Below are 18444 nucleotides of genomic sequence, written 5' to 3' on the forward strand. Positions count from 1 at the left end.
TCTGATGGAAAGAAATCAATGTCACTCTGTATGTCACCACTTTAACATCTCACACCTTCTCTGAGTAATAACTGTGCACACAGTAGACTAGGTATACTGCTCTTTTCATATTGTAGTTTCCCCTGAAACAGTATATTTTTCTTGTATCTTCTAGTTCCGTGAAAGGCATGTTCCTTATCCCTCAAGCCTTCAATACCTTTATTAATCATAGAGAGCTGGTCTGGACAAGAAAAGTGGGATGTCACAGTGCCCTGCCACCAGCAGGCAGGCATGAGGTTAACCACAAGGCCAATTATAGTTCAATGTGGAACATATTCAGTCACTATTGTTTCTGTCTGCCTCCCACTGGGCACTACTGTCACTGTGTTATACACACACAATCACAGACCACACTAAACCTGAATCCTAATCTACTTATTGTTGTGGCTGACTGCACCTAATGTTCAGGAACCTTTCAGGAAGTTTGCCCTCACATTGGATGATGCAACATGTTTTCTCACGTTAGTTCCTTGTGTTCAGTGTCATTGGCCTCCAAGGGGTGAAATAAAACCATAACAATGTCACATTATGATGAGTCACTAATGATAAATGTCCTACTTATCCCATAGTAGCTGATAAACAGAGATGAGCACAGAAGAAACGCACAATCATTTCAAAGCAGAATTGTGTGTCAATAATGAGTGGTTAGGGTTTTAATACGCCAGAGTATCTGTCTATCATAGCAAACATGTTTTAGTGTGGAGGCCTCACTCTGTTGCCATGATCAACCAACAGTGAGCACTAAAGTGTGTGATTGAGCGATGATCATGTATTTACTCCATGATGTGTAGCTACACCTCTCCTTTACGGTCCTTAGGAGGCACGTGTGAGGGGAAACCCCTAGCTCCACGTCAATGCCTCTTAAAGATGGCAGCACTCATCTCTGCCCTCAATCAACGCTAATCCCAGATTAAAGGAGCATGCCACTGGACTGGGATTATGCTGTGGGCGCTTTCATTTGATCATTGATTCTCTACCAGTCTTTTCCTGACTCACTTTTATACTTCCTCTGGTATATTCTTTTTGTATTTTCTAATAATGTGTGTTTAGTCATCACTATAATGTCTTTTTTTCTCTCTCTGTGTGTAATATGGTTTAATTCTGGTTATATTCCAGTGACTAAACCTTGTTTCCATCCATTCCTAGGCAATTATACCTATGAAAATTACCAGCAGTAATCCAAACCCCTTGTGGTGACATTAGCAGACTCTCTGGTTGATAAGAGCCAACATTTAACTGACCTAACATTCATGACTGGCCTACATTAGTCAGTAAAGGAAATCATTGTTTTAAATAACTGGAAAACATGCACTGATAGCCTTGAACTATGGACATTGCACAGCCAATATCTAGTAATATAAAAGCAGCTATGAGACCACTATTTTAGTCCAACCTTATAATCCACACAACCAATACAGAAACTCGTAGAATACATGGACATTTCTATTCCCTTCATGGATATATTCACAGGTGTATTCTATGAATGATCGTGATCATAGAAGAGTACTGTTACTATAGTATTCAGTGGCATGGGCAGAAATCCATTGATGGCAGGGCCAGCAGGGCCATCATTAAATTAGGCTACCCTATACCACAAGCCCCCGTCTGGAAGTTGGAGAATTTTGCGTTTTTCAAAAGCCCGAAACAGCTTTCCCCAGCAATTTAGTGCCATTATCATTATGCTTAATTAAAAATAAATGAATATTATACACTACCGTTCAAAAGTTTGGGGTCACTTAGAAATCTCCTTGTTTTTGAAAGAAAAGCATTTTTTTGTCCATTAAAATAACATCAAATTGATAAGAAATACAGTGTAGACATTGTTAATGTTGTAAATTACTATTGTAGCTGGAAACGGCAGATTTTTTACGGAATATCAACATAGGCGTTTGGAGGCCCATTATCCGCAACCATCACTCCTGTGTTCCAATGGCAAGTTGTGTTAGCTAATCCAAGTTTATCATTTTAAAAGGCTAATTGATCATTAGAAAACCCTTTTGCAATTATGTTAGCACAGCTGAAAACTGTTGTGCTGATTAATAAAGCAATAAAACTGGCCTTCTTTAGACTAGTTGAGTATCTGGAGCATCAGCATTTGTGGGTTCGATTACAGGCTCAAAATGGCCAGAAACAAAGACCTTTCTTTTGAAACTAGTGTGGGAGCTGGACGCGGACATTGAGCAGGCGTTACGTGAAGAGCCCGCTCCTGTCCAGTGTCCCGCTGGGCGTCTGTACGTCCCGTCTGCTGTTTGTGACCGGTTGATCTATTGGGCCCACATGTCACCCTCCTCTGGTCATCCTGGAATCGGTCAGACAGTGCGCTGTTTGAGCGGGAGGTACTGGTGGCCTACCTTGGCTAAGGACGTGAGGGTTTATGTTTCCTCCTGCTCGGTGTGCGCCCAGTGTAAGGCTCCTAGGCACCTGCCCAGAGAGAAGCTACACCCCTTACCTGTTCCACAACGGCCTTGGTCGCACCTGTCGGTGGATTTTCTAACCGACCTCCCCCCTCACAGGGTAACACCGCGATCCTGGTTGTTGTGGATCGGTTCTCGAAGTCCTGTCGTCTCCTCCCTCTGCCCGGTCTCCCTACGGCCCTACAGACTGCGGAGGCCTTGTTTACGCATGTCTTCCGGCACTATGGGGTGCCTGAGGATATAGTGTCTGATCGAGGTCCCCAGTTCACGTCTAGGGTCTGGAAGGCATTCATGGAACGTCTGGGGGTCTCGATCAGCCTGACTTCAGGGTTTCACCCCGAGAGTAATGGGCAGGTGGAGAGAGTAAACCAGGATGTGGGCAGGTTTCTGCGGTCCTATTGCCAGGACCGGCCGGGGGAGTGGGCGGCGTTCATGCCCTGGGCCGAGATGGCACAGAACCCGCTTCGCCACTCCTCCACTAACCTCTCTCCCTTCCAGTGCGTACTGGGGTACCAGCCGGTTCTGGCGCCTTGGCATCAGAGTCAGACTGAGGCTCCTGCGGTGGACGACTGGTTCAGGCACGAGGAGGAGACATGGGAAGCTGTCCGTGTTCACCTTCAGCGGGCCGTGCTGTGCCAAAAAGAGAACGCAGACCGCCACCACAGTGAGGGGGGGACCGGGTCTGGCTCTCTACCCGAAACCTGCCCCTCCGCCTGCCCTGCCGGAAGCTGGGTCCGCAGTTTGTGGGGCAATTTAAATTCCTGAGGAGAGTGAACGAGGCTTGTTATAGGTTACAGCTTCCCCCCGATTACCGTATTAACCCCTCGTTCCATGTGTCTGTCCTCAGGCCGGTGGTGGCTGGCCCGCTCCAGGAGTCTGAGGTGCGGGAGGTTTCTTCGCCCCCCTCTGGACATCGAGGGGGCCCCGGCATACTCCGTTCGCTGCATACTGGATTCGAGGCGTCGGGCGAGTGGCCTTCAGTATCTCATAGAGGGGGAGGGGTACGGTCCGTAGGAGAGGTGCTGGGTTCCGGTCGAGGACGTGTTGGACCCTTTAATGCTGCAGAAGTTTCACCGTCTTCATCCGGATCGCTCTGCACCTCGCCCTCCGGGTCGTCCCCGTGGCCGGTGTCGACGCTCTGCTGAAGCCGCACGTCAGGGGGGGGTACTGTCACGACTTCCTCCGAAGTCGGTCCCTCTCCTTGTTCGGGCGACATGCAGTCGACGTCACCGGTTTTGTTTTGTCTTGTCTTCCCACACACCTGGTTTCAATTCCATCATTACAAGTTGTGTATTTAACCCTCTGTTCCCCCCCTTGTCCGGAATTGTTTATTGTAGTGCTTGTGCACGTTATGGTGGTGTGTGAAGGGTTTTACCCATTGATTTATTGTACTGTTAATGATGGTTTTATTTATTAAACTGCACCGTTGTAAATCAGTTTTGCTCTCATGCGCCTGACTTCTCTGCCGCCAGTACGCACCCCTTACACATGTCCTCTTCACGACTGTCTTAGTGTGCTTGGACAATGCTAGTTTGTTGGTGATGTGGACACCAAAGAACTTGAAGCTCTCAACCTGCTCCACTGCAGCCCCGTCAATGAGAATGGGGGTGTGCTCAGTCCTCCGTTTCCTGTAGTCCACAATCATATCCTTTTTCTTGATCACGTTAAGGGAGATGCTGTTGTCCTGGCACCACACGGCCAGGTCTCTGACCTCCTCCCTATAGGCTGTCTCATCGTTGTTGGTGATCAGGCCTACCACTGTTGTGTCATCGGCAAACTTGATGATGGTGTTGGAGTCGTGCCTGGTCATGCAATCATGAGTGAACAGGGAGTACAGGAGGGGACTGAGCACGCACCCCTGAGGGGTGAGGGTCTCCCGTGTTGAGGATCAGCGTGTCGGATGTGTTGTTACCTACCCTTACCACCTGGGGGGCGGCCCGTCAGGAAGTCCAGGATCCAGTTGCAGAGGGAGGTGTTTAGCCCCAGGGTCCTTAGCTTAGTGATGAGCTTTGAGGGCACTATGGTGTTGAACGCTGAGCTGTAGTCAATGAATAGCATTCTCACATAGGTGTTCCTTTTGTCCAGGTGGGAAAGGGCCGTGTGGAGTGAGTTTGAGATTGAGTCATCTGTGGATCTGTTGGGGCAGTATGTGAATTGGAGTGGGTCTAGGGTTTCCAGAATGACAGTGTTGATTTTAGCCATGACCAGCCTTTCAAAGCACTTCATGGCTACAGATGTGAGTGCTCCGGGGCGGTAGTCATTTAGGCAGGTTACCTTGGCGTTCTCGGGCACAGGGACTCCTCAATACTTTTGAGCTAATATTCTATAGGAGGTGTAGGATCTCAAGCAGAAGAACATTTTAGGCGCTGGTAATCAGCTCCAGTGAGCTCCTGCCCAAGTAAAGTACTGTGTTTAGGTAAAAATACTAATTATGTCCCATTTGGAACACTGTCAAGTAGAGAAGAAAAAAAATCTGATTGGGTGGGCCTGGCTCCCCAGTGGATGGGCCTGGGCCAAACCCACCCGTGCTTATGCCCCTGTAAACACTATTACTTATTAACATTCCTGTAATAATCCACCAATTTGGAGGTCTCTGTTCCTCTTTCCTTATCCGTGCTCATTATCTCAAATATAGCTCCTCTATCTCTCCCTCACCTCATTTTGTCTCACAGATGCTCAACATACAATGGTTGGCATTCGGCAGTCTATCCCCATTCTTCCAGATTAGCTGGATGTTGATGCTTTGCAGATGTTAAGAGGAGGGTCTAGGAGGATGAAGTGATATGATGTAAATATTTGGGGGTAGCAGAGTGCATGACAGTGAGGTTTAAATCACTGGAATTTGGGAGACACTGAAAACAGGGTTGGTTTACAGGAGTACAATAAATAGTGTTGTTGTGCAGACAGAAAAGCAACTGAAAATACTGGCATATATAAACCTCTTTTACAGTCAGTGGTTTAAATAAATCCATAGAAGCTATCCAAAAAGCATAGCAGCTTTTATACAAATTAGTTCAGAATAAGCATGTGGAACAGACATACAGTGAACTCCAAAAGTATTGGGACAGTGACACATTTTGTGTTGTTTTGTCGCTTTACTCCAGCACTTTGGACTATGGGGTTAAAGTGCAGACTGTGAGCTTTAATTTGAGGGTATTTGAATCCATATTGGGTGAACCGTTTATAAATTACAGCAATTTTAGAGGAGCAATTTTAGAGGAGCAAATTTTAGAGGAGCAAAAGTATTGGGACAAATTCCCTTCTAGGTGTATTAAAGTAGTCAAAAGTGTACTATTTGGTCCCATATTCCGAGCACGCAATGATTACATCAAGATTTTGACTCTACAAACTTGTTGGATGCATTTTCTGTTTGTTTTGGTTGTGTTTCAGATTTTTTTATTTTGTGCCCAATAAAAATTAATGGTAAATTATGTGTTGTGTCATTTTGGAATCACTTTTATTGTAAATAACAATAGAATATGTTTCTAAACATGGTATGATATTATGCGTCTAACTTTCTCACTCATCATCATTCACAATTAATTCAGGACTATCACTAATCATTGTAGAGTCAACATTAACGTAGAAACAAGTTTGTAGAGTCACAAGCTTGATGTAATCATTACATGCTAGGAATATGGGACCAAATGCTAAACTTTTGACTAGTTTAATACACCTATAAGTGAATTTGTCTCAATACTTTTGGTATCAGTTAAAATCCACACTGCTGGAGTACATTGCCAAAACAACAACAAAAATGTGTCACTGTCCCAATACTTCTGAAGATCACTGTGTGTTGAAATCTATTCCTGTTGCCATCACAACCTCCATGCAATTCCATGGAAAACCCTTGATGCATACACTGAATGTGGGCTACAAGCTCTTTCTTTTTATCTGGGGGGGAGAAAAAAATCCTGATTAGAAACTGTTGGGTGTATTATCCACTCCCTGCCCTCCCCTGGCTCCAGTTTGTAGGTTACTGAAAGATTTCAGCGACCACAGATAAGAAGATTACAGAGGAATTAACGTCATTCCTTTGTCATTATATGAATATATTGATATTTGATTTTAATCAGAGGGAGTGGAGAGAGGAGGGCAGGAACAACAGGATGTGCCCTGAGTAGCATAGAAACACGAGTCAGGGGAACTGGCACTAGGGCACGGGCAGGCGAAAACACAAGCTGGGGGAAAGTTTTGTGGCACTGGAGCCGATCATTGGATGCCTGGATCAACGTGCAGCATGTAACAGAGGGTTGGATAACACAGCTCTTTCAGAGCTCTGCATGTGTTTTTGGTGAGGTGTATATGGTTGCTGCTGGGATATGGATGGGCCGCCGGACGGGGACAGTTGTGGTGTCCCACTGACCTGGTGGATTTCTGGGAGATAGACTCAAGACGCAGTGGGAGCACCTCCTGGTTGCTTCTGCTCTTCCAGCCTCAGACATGAACCTGGTGCTCCTGGCCTTCAGGCTGATGTGCCTGGCCTGGCTGTGGCCTGTCACGCTGCTCAACGGCAGCCACCAACCCAAAAAGATGAGGCACAAGGACGTGTACCTTGGGGAGAACAGCAAGAACCAACATGGAGGGTGAGCCAGGGTTTAGGGGTGCGCCCCCACTGGAGTTGTTGTCTCATGTTCTTGTCAAGGGTTCAGTTTGCTTATCTGTTCTGTTTGGTTTGAAAGCGGATTGTGTTTAGTTCTGGTAGAAAGTTACATTTGGTAGTGCACACACCACAGGATGTTACTGTTCTGTTCATCTGTTTTCTGATTGATATGGTTAAAAGGTCATTTTGGGGAGATGTATTGTTCATCACATAATACTATTCATGGATTGTTGGTATTAATCAAACCTTTATGAATTAAAACAAATAGAATATTGATGGTGAATTTACCATGGTGGCATGCATGATCTCCAATGTGTGCTGGGACGGATGACATTACAGCAGTGCATTCTGGATAAAGGGCAGGAGAGGTGACCACATGGGCTTAGAGGTAATGTCAGGGAAGCTGTGGCGGGGGCACCCCGTAAGAGAAAAGCAGTAGTTTGTGGGTAATGATAGGGGGGGGGGGTTGTGTTAATAAGGGGTTTGACTGTACACTTGAATATCATTTGCAATAATAGGGGAGATGATTGTGTTTGGGTGGTATGGGAATGATTTGTTAGAGCAGACATATTTATGTCTTATGAAAATGAGAATATCAGTTTAGGGCAGTTTATCGTATGATGCTATTTAGAAACTTTGCGAGTGATGATGCAGAGTATGGGGTCAACCAAATTGGAGGTATTCATTATGTCCTTTGACCCAGACTAACTGTTAAGTGAGAGCTTTGGGAAGTCTATATAATCTCCCAGGACCAATTATTGAACCATCAATAGCACTGACTCAGTTCGCTGCTAAATCATTAGCGAAGAGCTCTCACGTCACGTATACTCTTACTTCTGGTTTTAATCAGATGGTTAAAGTGCAGTTAATTATTCTCAACAGCAAAAACCCCAGAGCAGATGTCGCTTCCTTTAGTGTGCGCGCGTGAGTGCACGTGCGCATGCCATTTGGTGTGAGTGTGTATTTCTTAGGAAATAAAACATCTGATATGCCGATCTGTGTCCTCTTTGCTCCGCAGACGAATAGACTTTAAGATGAAAAAGTCTGACAGCACCAAGTCCCTGCTAATTAAATCTGAACAGCTGCTCCGAATCGAGGACCATGACTTTGCAATGCGGCCTGGCTTTGGAGGTAAGACCACCCACCCAATATCCTTTGGCCTGGTGGGCAATCAACATATTTTCATGTAGTTGAATTATGATAATGTGCGGTTTGGATGTGTGTGCTTTTTCCCACCACGTGTTGGGTTGGACTCATTAATTAAGCCTGAATGGGGAAAATCAAGGGTCATTATCAGAGAGAGGGAAGAGGAAAGAGAGGGGGGGAGTCATAGAGCTCTACCTACCATCATTTTTACAGATATAGAATCATAGATAGTCCATAACGTGCCACAGAGTTTAGGTTCTGTAAGAGGCAGCATTTGACACTAGCTTGTATTCTCTCTCATGGAACCAAAAAGTCACTGACCCAGATTGTCTGCAGAGCCTAGCAGACAATGACAGCCTGCGGCCGAGTACACAGATGTTTTTAGAACTAGAGTAATCTGGATTATGGGCCACGCTTTCTGAAACAATACCAAATGCTGCATCTTATTGGAAAGTCCAGGACAGCAAAGAGTTCCATGCATACAGTACTACAGCAGTGTGTTCATTGGGTGATGATCAGACAGTGTTAGATTTAAGCAATAAGGCCCGATGTGGTGTGGTATATGGCCAATATAACACGGCTAAGGGCTGTTCTTACGCACGATGCAACGCGGAGTGCCTGGATTTTGTATTTGGATTTATTAAGGATCCCCATTAGATGCTGCCAAGGCATCTACTCTTCGTGGGGTCCAGTAACATTAAGGCAGTTATATACAGTTCAAAATATTACGTGACATTCCATTTCACAACACTTTTCACAAAACATTAAGTGTGTTCCCTCAGGCCACTACTCTACTGGATACAGCCCTTAGCCGTGGTATGTTGGCAATATACCACAGACCCCGAGGTGCCTTATTGCTATTATAAACTGGTTACCAACATAATTAGAGCAGTAAAAAGGAATGTTTCGTCATACCCGTGGTATACAGTCTGATATACCATGGCTTTCAGCCAATCAGCGTTCAGGGCTCAAACCACCCAGTTTATAATGAACTATTGATCACGTTTATGAATGCTTGCATGTGTGTCAGTGTGTGGGGTCCCACTGTAAATCAACTGTCATTGAAACATGTATTTACATAACATTCTATGTCGTAGGCAGTACTAATGACTGTTTAGGTACATATTTGTAAATATAGCGTGATGGCATGTTATGGATTTCTGTCCATTTGGGTTTCCATTTGGACGTTTTCTATTCTCTGTGCGTTGTCTGTGTTTGTGTGGTCTAAGCGACGTGGGGTTGATTGAGGAAGATAATCCCTGCAACGTTGAAATTAAATCGGGCAGGTCACAGACAACTGTAGATTTGGTGGAATTGAAATTAAGGACAGCCGAAGAACCCTTTTTTAGCTATTTCTGGACGGGTCACATGATCAGGAAAATCTCCTGACCAACGCTGTGATTATAGATGGCTGTGACTTGATTGTAGATTAATGCAAGAGGTATTATACGATTAGGATTTATGAAGGAAAGGAGACAAGGAGAGAAAAGCCATTCATGAGATTGGCTGACACGGCATCTCTTGCGTCCCTGAGTGAGGAGAAGGCTGTGTCTGTCTGGAGGGGAGGTGTGGGACTACTGGTGTGTCTTTGACGTTGTGTGGGGCCCATTACCCTGCAGCTGTGTTTAGCGTGAAGAGTGATGTCATGACCCTGCATCTACGTGGAAATGGACAGGATAATCACAACATAGGGCTTAGCTGATGTAGTCCTTCAACACCACAGCCTCCAGTGGGACCACAGGGTTTCAGGATGTCCTTTGAGACCCAGCATAGCGCCAAGATCCTCTGTGAAACCATTGTTTGGGGTTTTCTCTTATTGACTATCTGTTTGTCTTAACTTTATAGTGTTTGGGTTGATTTACAAATATTTAGGTCTTAAAGAGGATATTTAAATAAAATAAAAAACCCTGGTGTAAGTAAGACCACATGCAGACAGATGAGATGATATATGGGGGATAGGTCTTAGGCTAATCAAAACCAGTGAGGCTGGGTCATAAAAGGTCGTTCCGGCTGGGTCAGAGATTCTAAGGCCTTGCGTCATGACTACCATATGACTATGACACGGCCAAAAGCCTAACATTCAATGCGCTTGCCCTGTCAGGATAGACGTATGAAATCTCAAGCTGTTTACTGATTTGGGCTGTTTACTCACCCCTGTAGGGGCAGCTATTCCTGTGGGCATAGACGTGCAGGTGGAAAGCATTGACAGTATATCTGAAGTCAACATGGTAAGTGTCTATAAGCATCTTAAACGGTGTATGTGACTAACACACTGCCATTCACTCTCTTTCTCACACACAGTAAGACAACTTCTCATGGTCTCTCTCATACTGGAACCGCGTTCCACTCTATTGCCCCCAATTTAATGTCGGGGCATAACAGTCAAAACATATATTGATTTTGAAGCTAGAATACTTAGTTGCTACATATTTTTTTTACACCTGTTAATTCTTGAAGAATATAACTTATAAATGCCTCATAAGCTTAGTCATGCTGTCATACCCCGTCAGAACCCAGAATAATACGGCGTTTTACTCCAATGTTTGTAAACAATGTAAATGTAAACAAACACTATATAGCCTCCAAACACTTTTAAAACTATAATTTTGATATCGTGGATGGTCAGTCCTTGCGTCCATTTAAGAGTGGTCACATTTCGCCACGCCCCTCCCTCAGCTTTTTACCAAAACAGAGGCAGGATGACCACTTTATTGTTATTGTCACGCCCTGACCATAGAGAGCCCTTGGTTCTCTATGGTGTAGTAGGTCAGGGCGTGACTAGAGGGTGATCTAGTATATCTATTTCTATGTTGGTGCTAATGTGGTTCCCAATTAGAGGCAGCTGTTTATTGTTGCCTCTGATTGGGAACCATATTTAGGTAGCTATTTCCCCACCTGTGTTTTGTGGGATATTGATTGTTTGTTAGTGTGTCTGGGCACTATGTCCTCATGGTCTTTGTAAGTTTTGTTATTTTGTTAGTGTCACTTAAATAAATATGTGGAACTATAATCACTCTGCGCCTTGGTCCGTTAATTTCCAAGACTGTGACAGTTATGTTATTGTTTCCACTATGTTCTAGACTCTAACTTTAATGGATAATTGATGTTCTGGTCACAATTAACACTAGCACTGTAAACACTATTAACCTGCATGATCCTGTTGCTCGTCACCCTATATACAAAGAATCTGGGTGAACCATTATTGAGTCTTACTGCCATCATTGCGCAATTACCCACATTTTGATTGTGATAGTTTGTCAATTGGACCTGAGCTTTGGTGTGTTTGTGCAGGACTTCACCATGACTCTGTACCTGAGACACTACTGGCAGGACGACCGGCTGGCCTTTCCTTCCAGCAGCAAAAAGAGCCGGACATTTGACGCTCGGCTGGTGAAGAAGATCTGGGTACCGGACGTGTTCTTTGTCCACTCCAAACGTTCCTTCATCCATGACACGACCATGGAGAACATCATGTTGAGGGTGTACCCTGACGGCAACATTCTCTACAGTGTCAGGTATACGGAGAATGGCCCTCCTTTAACACGGGGACCATAAGGCCTTTAGCATGTAATATTCTATAGTATTGGTGCTTTGTACACATAAGAAACATGGGGGAGTAGACCATCTTGTGTCTTTCAGCCTACAATATCAACAAGAAAAGAGGAAGTGCATCGCCTATCACAGAGAGTTCTGATCTCTCTGCAGACCACGTTATGTTGCCACGGTATGTTTTCTGCAACTGCTGTATCGTTAACTAGGCACTGTGTTTCAGGATCACTGTGACTGCTCTTTGCGCCATGGACTTCAGTAGTTTTCCTTTGGACACACAGAAATGCTCTCTGGAACTGGAGAGCTGTGAGTATAAAACAATAAGGCTATGTGGTTGCCCTGGGTGTAATGCCATGTACGTCCTCACATAGACCTAACATATGTCTACGTACAACACAATAAGCACATAAGGTAGCATTGACCCTCTCTTCATACAGGTTAAACAACATTCAAAAGTCATGGTCAGCTCAGTTTGTGTCTGTAATGCATGTCTTTTTGATGCAGGATTTACCTGTCCTGATTCATCCTTATAAGGAGCAGCAGCTACAGTTAAATTGAAGTCGGTCATTTCTCATCAGAGACATTCTATCACACTGATGTTGCAATTGTCGTGATTGTGTTAAACCCAACCTCAGGAGGCAGTGCACCTTACCCAGACTAGAACACAGACAAACAGACAGACACACGCACAGACACACACAAATGATCGGCAAATGAAGACTTACGTGCACGCACACACAGAAAGCATGGGTCTGGTCTCAGACGAGAGGTGGTAGTAGTGAATCTCAGTGTCTCCTCTCCTCTGAGGGACATAGCCCATGATTCTTCTAAGAGAGGCCACATGAAGGAGTCACCTTCTCCCCCTGTTCTCTCCTCTCTTGAAGATGCGTACAATGAGAACGACCTCATGCTCTACTGGAAGAACGGGAACGATTCATTAAGGACTGATGAGATCGTTCTCTCACAGTTTTTTATTGAAGAATTCCACCCTTCCTACGGGCTTGCCTTCTACAGCAGCACGGGTATGTGTGCTTGTTTTGTAGCCTGATGCATAGGGGCCTACGGTGCTGTTCCTCTGTCCTCCTCCTCCTTATTATTACGTAAAACGGCTCTGCAAGATCCAAAGCCAACACCCCAAACCCTCCTGCTTCTGATTCCACTCTGACAGTCTGAGGACAGGGAGAGGTTAGGAGATTTTCCTCCACAGAGTGTCAGTGTGGAATCCTGCCCAACTCTCAGTAGTTCTAGTGTCCGTTACATCATAGCCATGTGATGTCCCATGTGACTATAATTTTGACTAGATACCCTCCTGTGTTTCATAATGACCTCTGATTACCCAGAAGGATGGTGAGTAAACTGTTCCACCAAAAACGAGATATCAGATCCCTGCTCTCTCTCTCTCTCTCTCTCTCTCTCTCTCTCTCTCTCTCTCTCTCTCTCTCTCTCTCTCTCTCTCTCTCTCTCTCTCTCTCTCTCTCTCTCTCTCTCAGGTTGGTATAACAGGCTCTACATAAACTTCATCCTCAGGAGGCACATCTTCTTCTTCATGCTGCAGACCTATTTCCCCACCATGCTGATGGTGATGCTCTCCTGGGTGTCCTTCTGGATTGACAGGAGGGCTGTGCCCGCCCGGGTCTCACTGGGTACAGTACTGATACTCTCACTAGTATGTGGGGTTTTGAGGGGGATCTCCAGAAAATAATCAAAGCTTAAAGACTGAGCAGAGACGGATCACAAAGCCATCCTTTTCTGTACAACATACTTGATTCATCTCCAGAAAGTAAAGTGGGTGGTGGGGCTTTACCTTACTCAGTCATGTCACATCTCTGTGATTACTGTAAGGTGAAAGGGGGGGGGGGGGGGGGGGGTTGTGCAACAATTTCCTGTTGTGTTCCTTTTATGTGGGCGAGTGAACGTGAACCTGCTGCTTTGACAGTAGAGCAGAACTGCTCAGAGACTCATTAACCCAGAGAGAGGACAACTGAAACTGAGCACGGTGACAAAGCATTTCAGTTCTGCGCGTGACTAAAGTCGCCTGTATCAGGCGAGGTCCCTGTGTGTGCATGTGTGTAAGAGCTTGTTTGCGTATTTGTTTAGGAGAGAAAGAGAAAAAGGGAGGGCGAGGGAAGAGCAAGAGAGAGCGAGATAAAAGGAGAGAGTAAATGCTGCACTCAGATTTGTGAATAGATGTTGACTTTGCTAATGCAGCAGGGTGTGTGTGTGTGTGTGTGAGGGGGGGTGGGGTGTGCTGGGAGTACGGCAGGTCGCTGGAGGATCATGATGCCGTAACAAAGGCTGGCCTTATTTCACTCTGCAACACTCAATACTACAGTACTTACTGTAGAATTCTGTAGTAAACTGTAGTATACTGTAAAATACTATACTACATACTGTAGTATCCTTCGATCATGTGTAGTACTTACTATATAATGTTGTAGTAGAATACTATTGTAAATACTACAGTATTATCCCCCAAAAAACACTGTAGTAAATACTACGGTAATGTCTTCAAAAACAGTACACTAAAGTAAATACTACAATATTGAATTTGCATATACCCTGCCTATTCCTCTCTGCCATATCACAATTTGTGCCACCCATAAGTACATGCCAAGTATAGAGCATAGATTGTGTTCCATACACGTTATAGAAAAGAGCGGAAGCGCTGAACTATTCGTTCAGACTCCAGTCCTACCTACAGGTTATGGAAAATGTGCTCTTTCAGTATTTCTCCAGTAGGTTTCCTCAAGGAGAAAGCCCACACTTCTATGGCAAAGATAATAACACAAAAACATTACAGTTAATACTACAGTATACTACAGTCCACAAAAACATACTTTAAGGTTGAATGTCACATTAGTTTTGTTGTTAATTGACTTGCCTGCTTAAATAAAGGTTCAGTAAATAAAATAAATTGTTTAAGATAGCCTGAAGTTAAGGCTATTTACTATATTAGAAAAATAATATTGAATTGTGTTTGGTTGACACCACAACCAAATATCAACATTTACATGTGTCTACTTGGATAGTTCCAGCCGTGACCAGGAGACCCATGATTGGCCCAGCGTCATCTGGGTTAGGGGAGGGTTTGGCTGGCCGGGATGTCCTTGTCCCATTGCGCTCTAGCGACTCCTTGTGGCGGGCCTGCTGCCTTCAAGCTGACCTCGGTCACCAGTTGTATGGTGTTTCCTCCAACCCTTTGGCTTCCGGGTTAAGCGACCAGTGTGTCAAGAAGCAGTGCAGCTTGGCAGGGTCATGTTTCAGAGGACGCATGGTTCTCGACCTTCGCCTCTCCCAAGTCCGTACGGGAGTTGCAGTGATGGGACAAGACTGTAACTACCAATTAGATATCATGAAATTGAGGAGAAAAAGTTTGCTGTAGATATAGATCAATTCTCCCAGCTTATATATTTTTTATAGTGGATTTAACGTTAAAGGTCTTGACGTTGTTTCAAAGATACAAATTCAACCTATTTTACACAAGGTTTGTCTATGTTGACTTGATCCTGTATTTTTAAAGATCAGCCTCAACTAATCTCCCTTTTTTTTCTCTCCCCCTCCAGGTATCACAACAGTTCTGACCATGTCCACCATCATCACAGGCGTGTCAGCCTCCATGCCTCAGGTGTCTTATGTAAAAGCTGTGGACATCTACCTGTGGGCCAGCTTTCTGTTTGTCTTCCTGTCCGTCATTGAGTACGCCGCTGTCAACTACTTCACCACTGTGGAGGAGATGAAGAAGCTCAAGGGGGGAAAGGTCACTGAAACTTATAGAGTATGGGGTCAAATAAGTCACAGTTGGGTTCCTGTAAATTGGTGTATTATAAAATATGGAATATACCCATACTACCACAATGTCAGAGCCACAATAATGGCACCAAATTAGGCTGTGACACTAACTATGTCTGTATCTCCCCCTACTGGTCTTAATGTGTTCCACTGTCAGAAAATCATGTACCGTAAATTCCCTCCTCTCTCCACAGATCCCTGCAGATTTCAATGCCACTCAAACTATGGCTTTTGACGGATGTTACCATGACAATGACATTGACCTGACACCCTTCCCAGAGCTGCCCAGCACCCCCAACACAGAGCGGAGTCGGACGGCCACGTCGAGGAACTCTGCTGCAGAGCCCCCGCCCACAGAGGGCACCAGGCTACGACGCAAAAAATCCATCAAACACAACCTCAGCTTCATCATGAGTAACAGCTACATGATCGACTCCTACTCCAGAGTCATCTTCCCCATGACCTACCTGCTGTTCAACATCATCTACTGGAGTTTATATTCATGAGTGTGTACTCTACTAATAAAGATTGACAGAACTATACTACAGAACTACACTGAAGAACTATACTAGAGAACTATACTGCAGAACTACACCGCAGAACTACACCGCAGAACTACACCGCAGAACTATACTGCAAAACCATACTAGAGAACCATACTAGAGAACTATACTACAGAACTATACTACAGAACTACACTGCAGAACTATACTACATAACTATACTGCAGAACTATATTCCATAAATATACTAGATAACTATACTACAGAAATACACTACATAACTATACTACAGAACTACACAGCATAACTACACTACATAGCTATACTACAGAACTATATTGCAGAATTATACTGCAGAACTATACTACCATACATTATCTAATAGGTTATTCACACTGACAACAGCATCATCATCAAGCCGTTGTATTCTGCCACCCACTGGATTATGACCTTAACCATTGGTGTCGACCAGAGTGCATTGTGGGAGTTTTGGACAGTCAAGCCCAACTGAAGGAAAGAGACTATTGAGTAAACCTGCTTTTTATTAGAAATCTGGGTTCAGGTGGGAAGTTGGTGGTACTGTTCATGGGAGTGTTTCTATTGTAATTAGGGTTGCATACTGGTAATTTACCAAAATTGGCAGATTAATTAACAGGTAATCTATGGCAATGGTAACTTTGGTAATTTATACTTGAATAACTTTTGAAAAAATGTATTCATATGTAGTAATCATTTTTTAGATATGTGTCCATATTGTCCATGAATTTCTAGTGGATAGACTATGGTTGAAGAGAAAATTGCCTAATTTAATTTTAAAAAGCATCTAATCAACAATTACATTATTTTACATTTACGTCATTTAGCAGACGCTCTTATCCAGAGCGACTTACAAATGGTGCATTCACCTTATGATATCCAGTGGAACAACGACTTTACAATAGTACATCTATATCTTTTTTGGGGGGGAGGGGGGGGGGGTTAGAAGGATTACTTTATCCTATCCCAGGTATTCCTTAAAGAGGTTTTTCTGTTAACTCTGAAACTCTGCAACTCTTCCAACTATAGATTTTTTTCACAACTGCCACCAGTTTGGCACCAAAAAATTTACAAATACATATTGAAATAGTAAAATAAATAAAAGTGTGTAAAGAAAATATAAAGGATATTTTATGCTGAAACTCTCATATTAAACACCAATGGTATTCATTAAATTGCTGGTTTATATTTAGGATAATGTTTTACAGATTTGTATAATTTTTGAATCATCTTATTCGAGTATTTTAAATGTTTTACATGCGATAAGCCACACAGATGGCCAGAGATAATGACAGACACCTGTGGTAATCTGAAGTACCCAAAAGGTCCACTAGATGTCTTGTGATAAATTACATTTAATCCTTTATAAAGTTACTACAAACATTCTGGTAGTTTACTGGTCAACATTGAAAGTTTCCAGTAATATACCCTCCATTTGCAACCCTAACTGTAATGGACAGTTGGTTTTTGTTCACTGGTTTATACATTTAGTTAATGTGAGTAGTATGAATTTAAATGTGCATGAAAATGAATGTATACATGCATGTGTCTGTCAAATCAGTGAATATCAGTAAAAAATACTATATCATATTAGCTTAAAATAAAACATTTGTTTTAATTTATACATTTGTTATTGGTGAAATGACATTTAATTATACATTCATTATTGTAATGCCTCTTAAGAAATTTTACATACAGTACCAGTCAGAAGTTTGTACACACCTACTCATTCAAGGGTTTTTCTTTATTTTTACTATTTTCTACATTGTAGAATAATAGCGAAGACATCAAAACTATGAAATAACACATATGGAATCATGTAGTAACCAAAAAAGTGTTAATCAAATCAAAATATGTTTCATATTTTAGATTCTTCAAAGTAGCCACCCTTTGCCTTGATGACAGCTTTGCACACTCTTGGCATTCTTTCAACCAGCTTCATAGGGTAGTCACCTGGAATGCATTTCAATTAACAGGTGTGCCTTGTTAAAAGCTAATTTGGGGAATTTCTTTCCTTCTTAATGCGTTTGAGCCAATCAGTTGTGTTGTGACAAGGTAGGAGTGGTATACAGAGCTATATCTTAAAAATGAAAACAAATGTTGGTATTAGCTTATTTTTGTATATATTCTTTATTTAACCTTCATTTAACTTATGGGTCTGAAGAATGCAGAGAAAAACAATGAAGTATGTAGAATGCGGTCTAAGGATGCACCTCATGAGGATCGATGAGTGGGGGTTTTCTCTGTGCTAGATACCCTTTCAGTACGTGTATTATTCACAATCATAGGTGCCAGCCCAGATGAGTTCATGATACTATTGCCAGGTCAACCAGATGGAATCCATGAGCATGCTAGCTCTTTGGTG

The 18444-nt window shown here is 43.4% G+C and overlaps 1 protein-coding gene and 1 non-coding gene across 2 annotated transcripts; both read left to right on the plus strand.

Moving 5' to 3' along the window:
- Nucleotides 1-6510: 6510 nt before the first annotated feature.
- LOC106603079 (gamma-aminobutyric acid receptor subunit rho-3) lies at nucleotides 6511-17701 on the plus strand. Its single transcript, XM_014196250.3, has 9 exons — nucleotides 6511-7039; nucleotides 8075-8187; nucleotides 10363-10430; nucleotides 11494-11717; nucleotides 11975-12057; nucleotides 12636-12773; nucleotides 13242-13394; nucleotides 15315-15508; nucleotides 15735-17701. Exons 1-9 carry the CDS (start codon nucleotides 6897-6899, stop codon nucleotides 16044-16046), a joined length of 1428 nt encoding a protein of 475 aa, XP_014051725.1. The 5' UTR covers nucleotides 6511-6896; the 3' UTR covers nucleotides 16047-17701.
- Nucleotides 14461-14513, plus strand: LOC123742633 (U7 small nuclear RNA). Its single transcript, XR_006769783.1, has one exon. It is a non-coding gene; the product is annotated as a U7 small nuclear RNA (small nuclear RNA).
- Nucleotides 17702-18444: the final 743 nt, after the last annotated feature.

This window comes from Salmo salar, chromosome 04 (assembly GCF_965601325.2).
Source record: "Salmo salar chromosome 04, fSalSal1, whole genome shotgun sequence".
Classification (NCBI taxonomy): Eukaryota; Metazoa; Chordata; class Actinopteri; order Salmoniformes; family Salmonidae; genus Salmo; species Salmo salar.

Bases quoted from the DNA above. Each gene is read 5' to 3' on its own strand.
- LOC106603079 (XM_014196250.3), top strand. From the start codon at position 6,897: ATGAACCTGGTGCTCCTGGCCTTCAGGCTGATGTGCCTGGCCTGGCTG. The intron at 10,431-11,493 runs GTAAGTGTCTAT...GTGTTTGTGCAG, and splicing joins GTATATCTGAAGTCAACATG to GACTTCACCATGACTCTGTA. The intron at 11,718-11,974 runs GTATACGGAGAA...ACTGTGTTTCAG, and splicing joins AACATTCTCTACAGTGTCAG to GATCACTGTGACTGCTCTTT.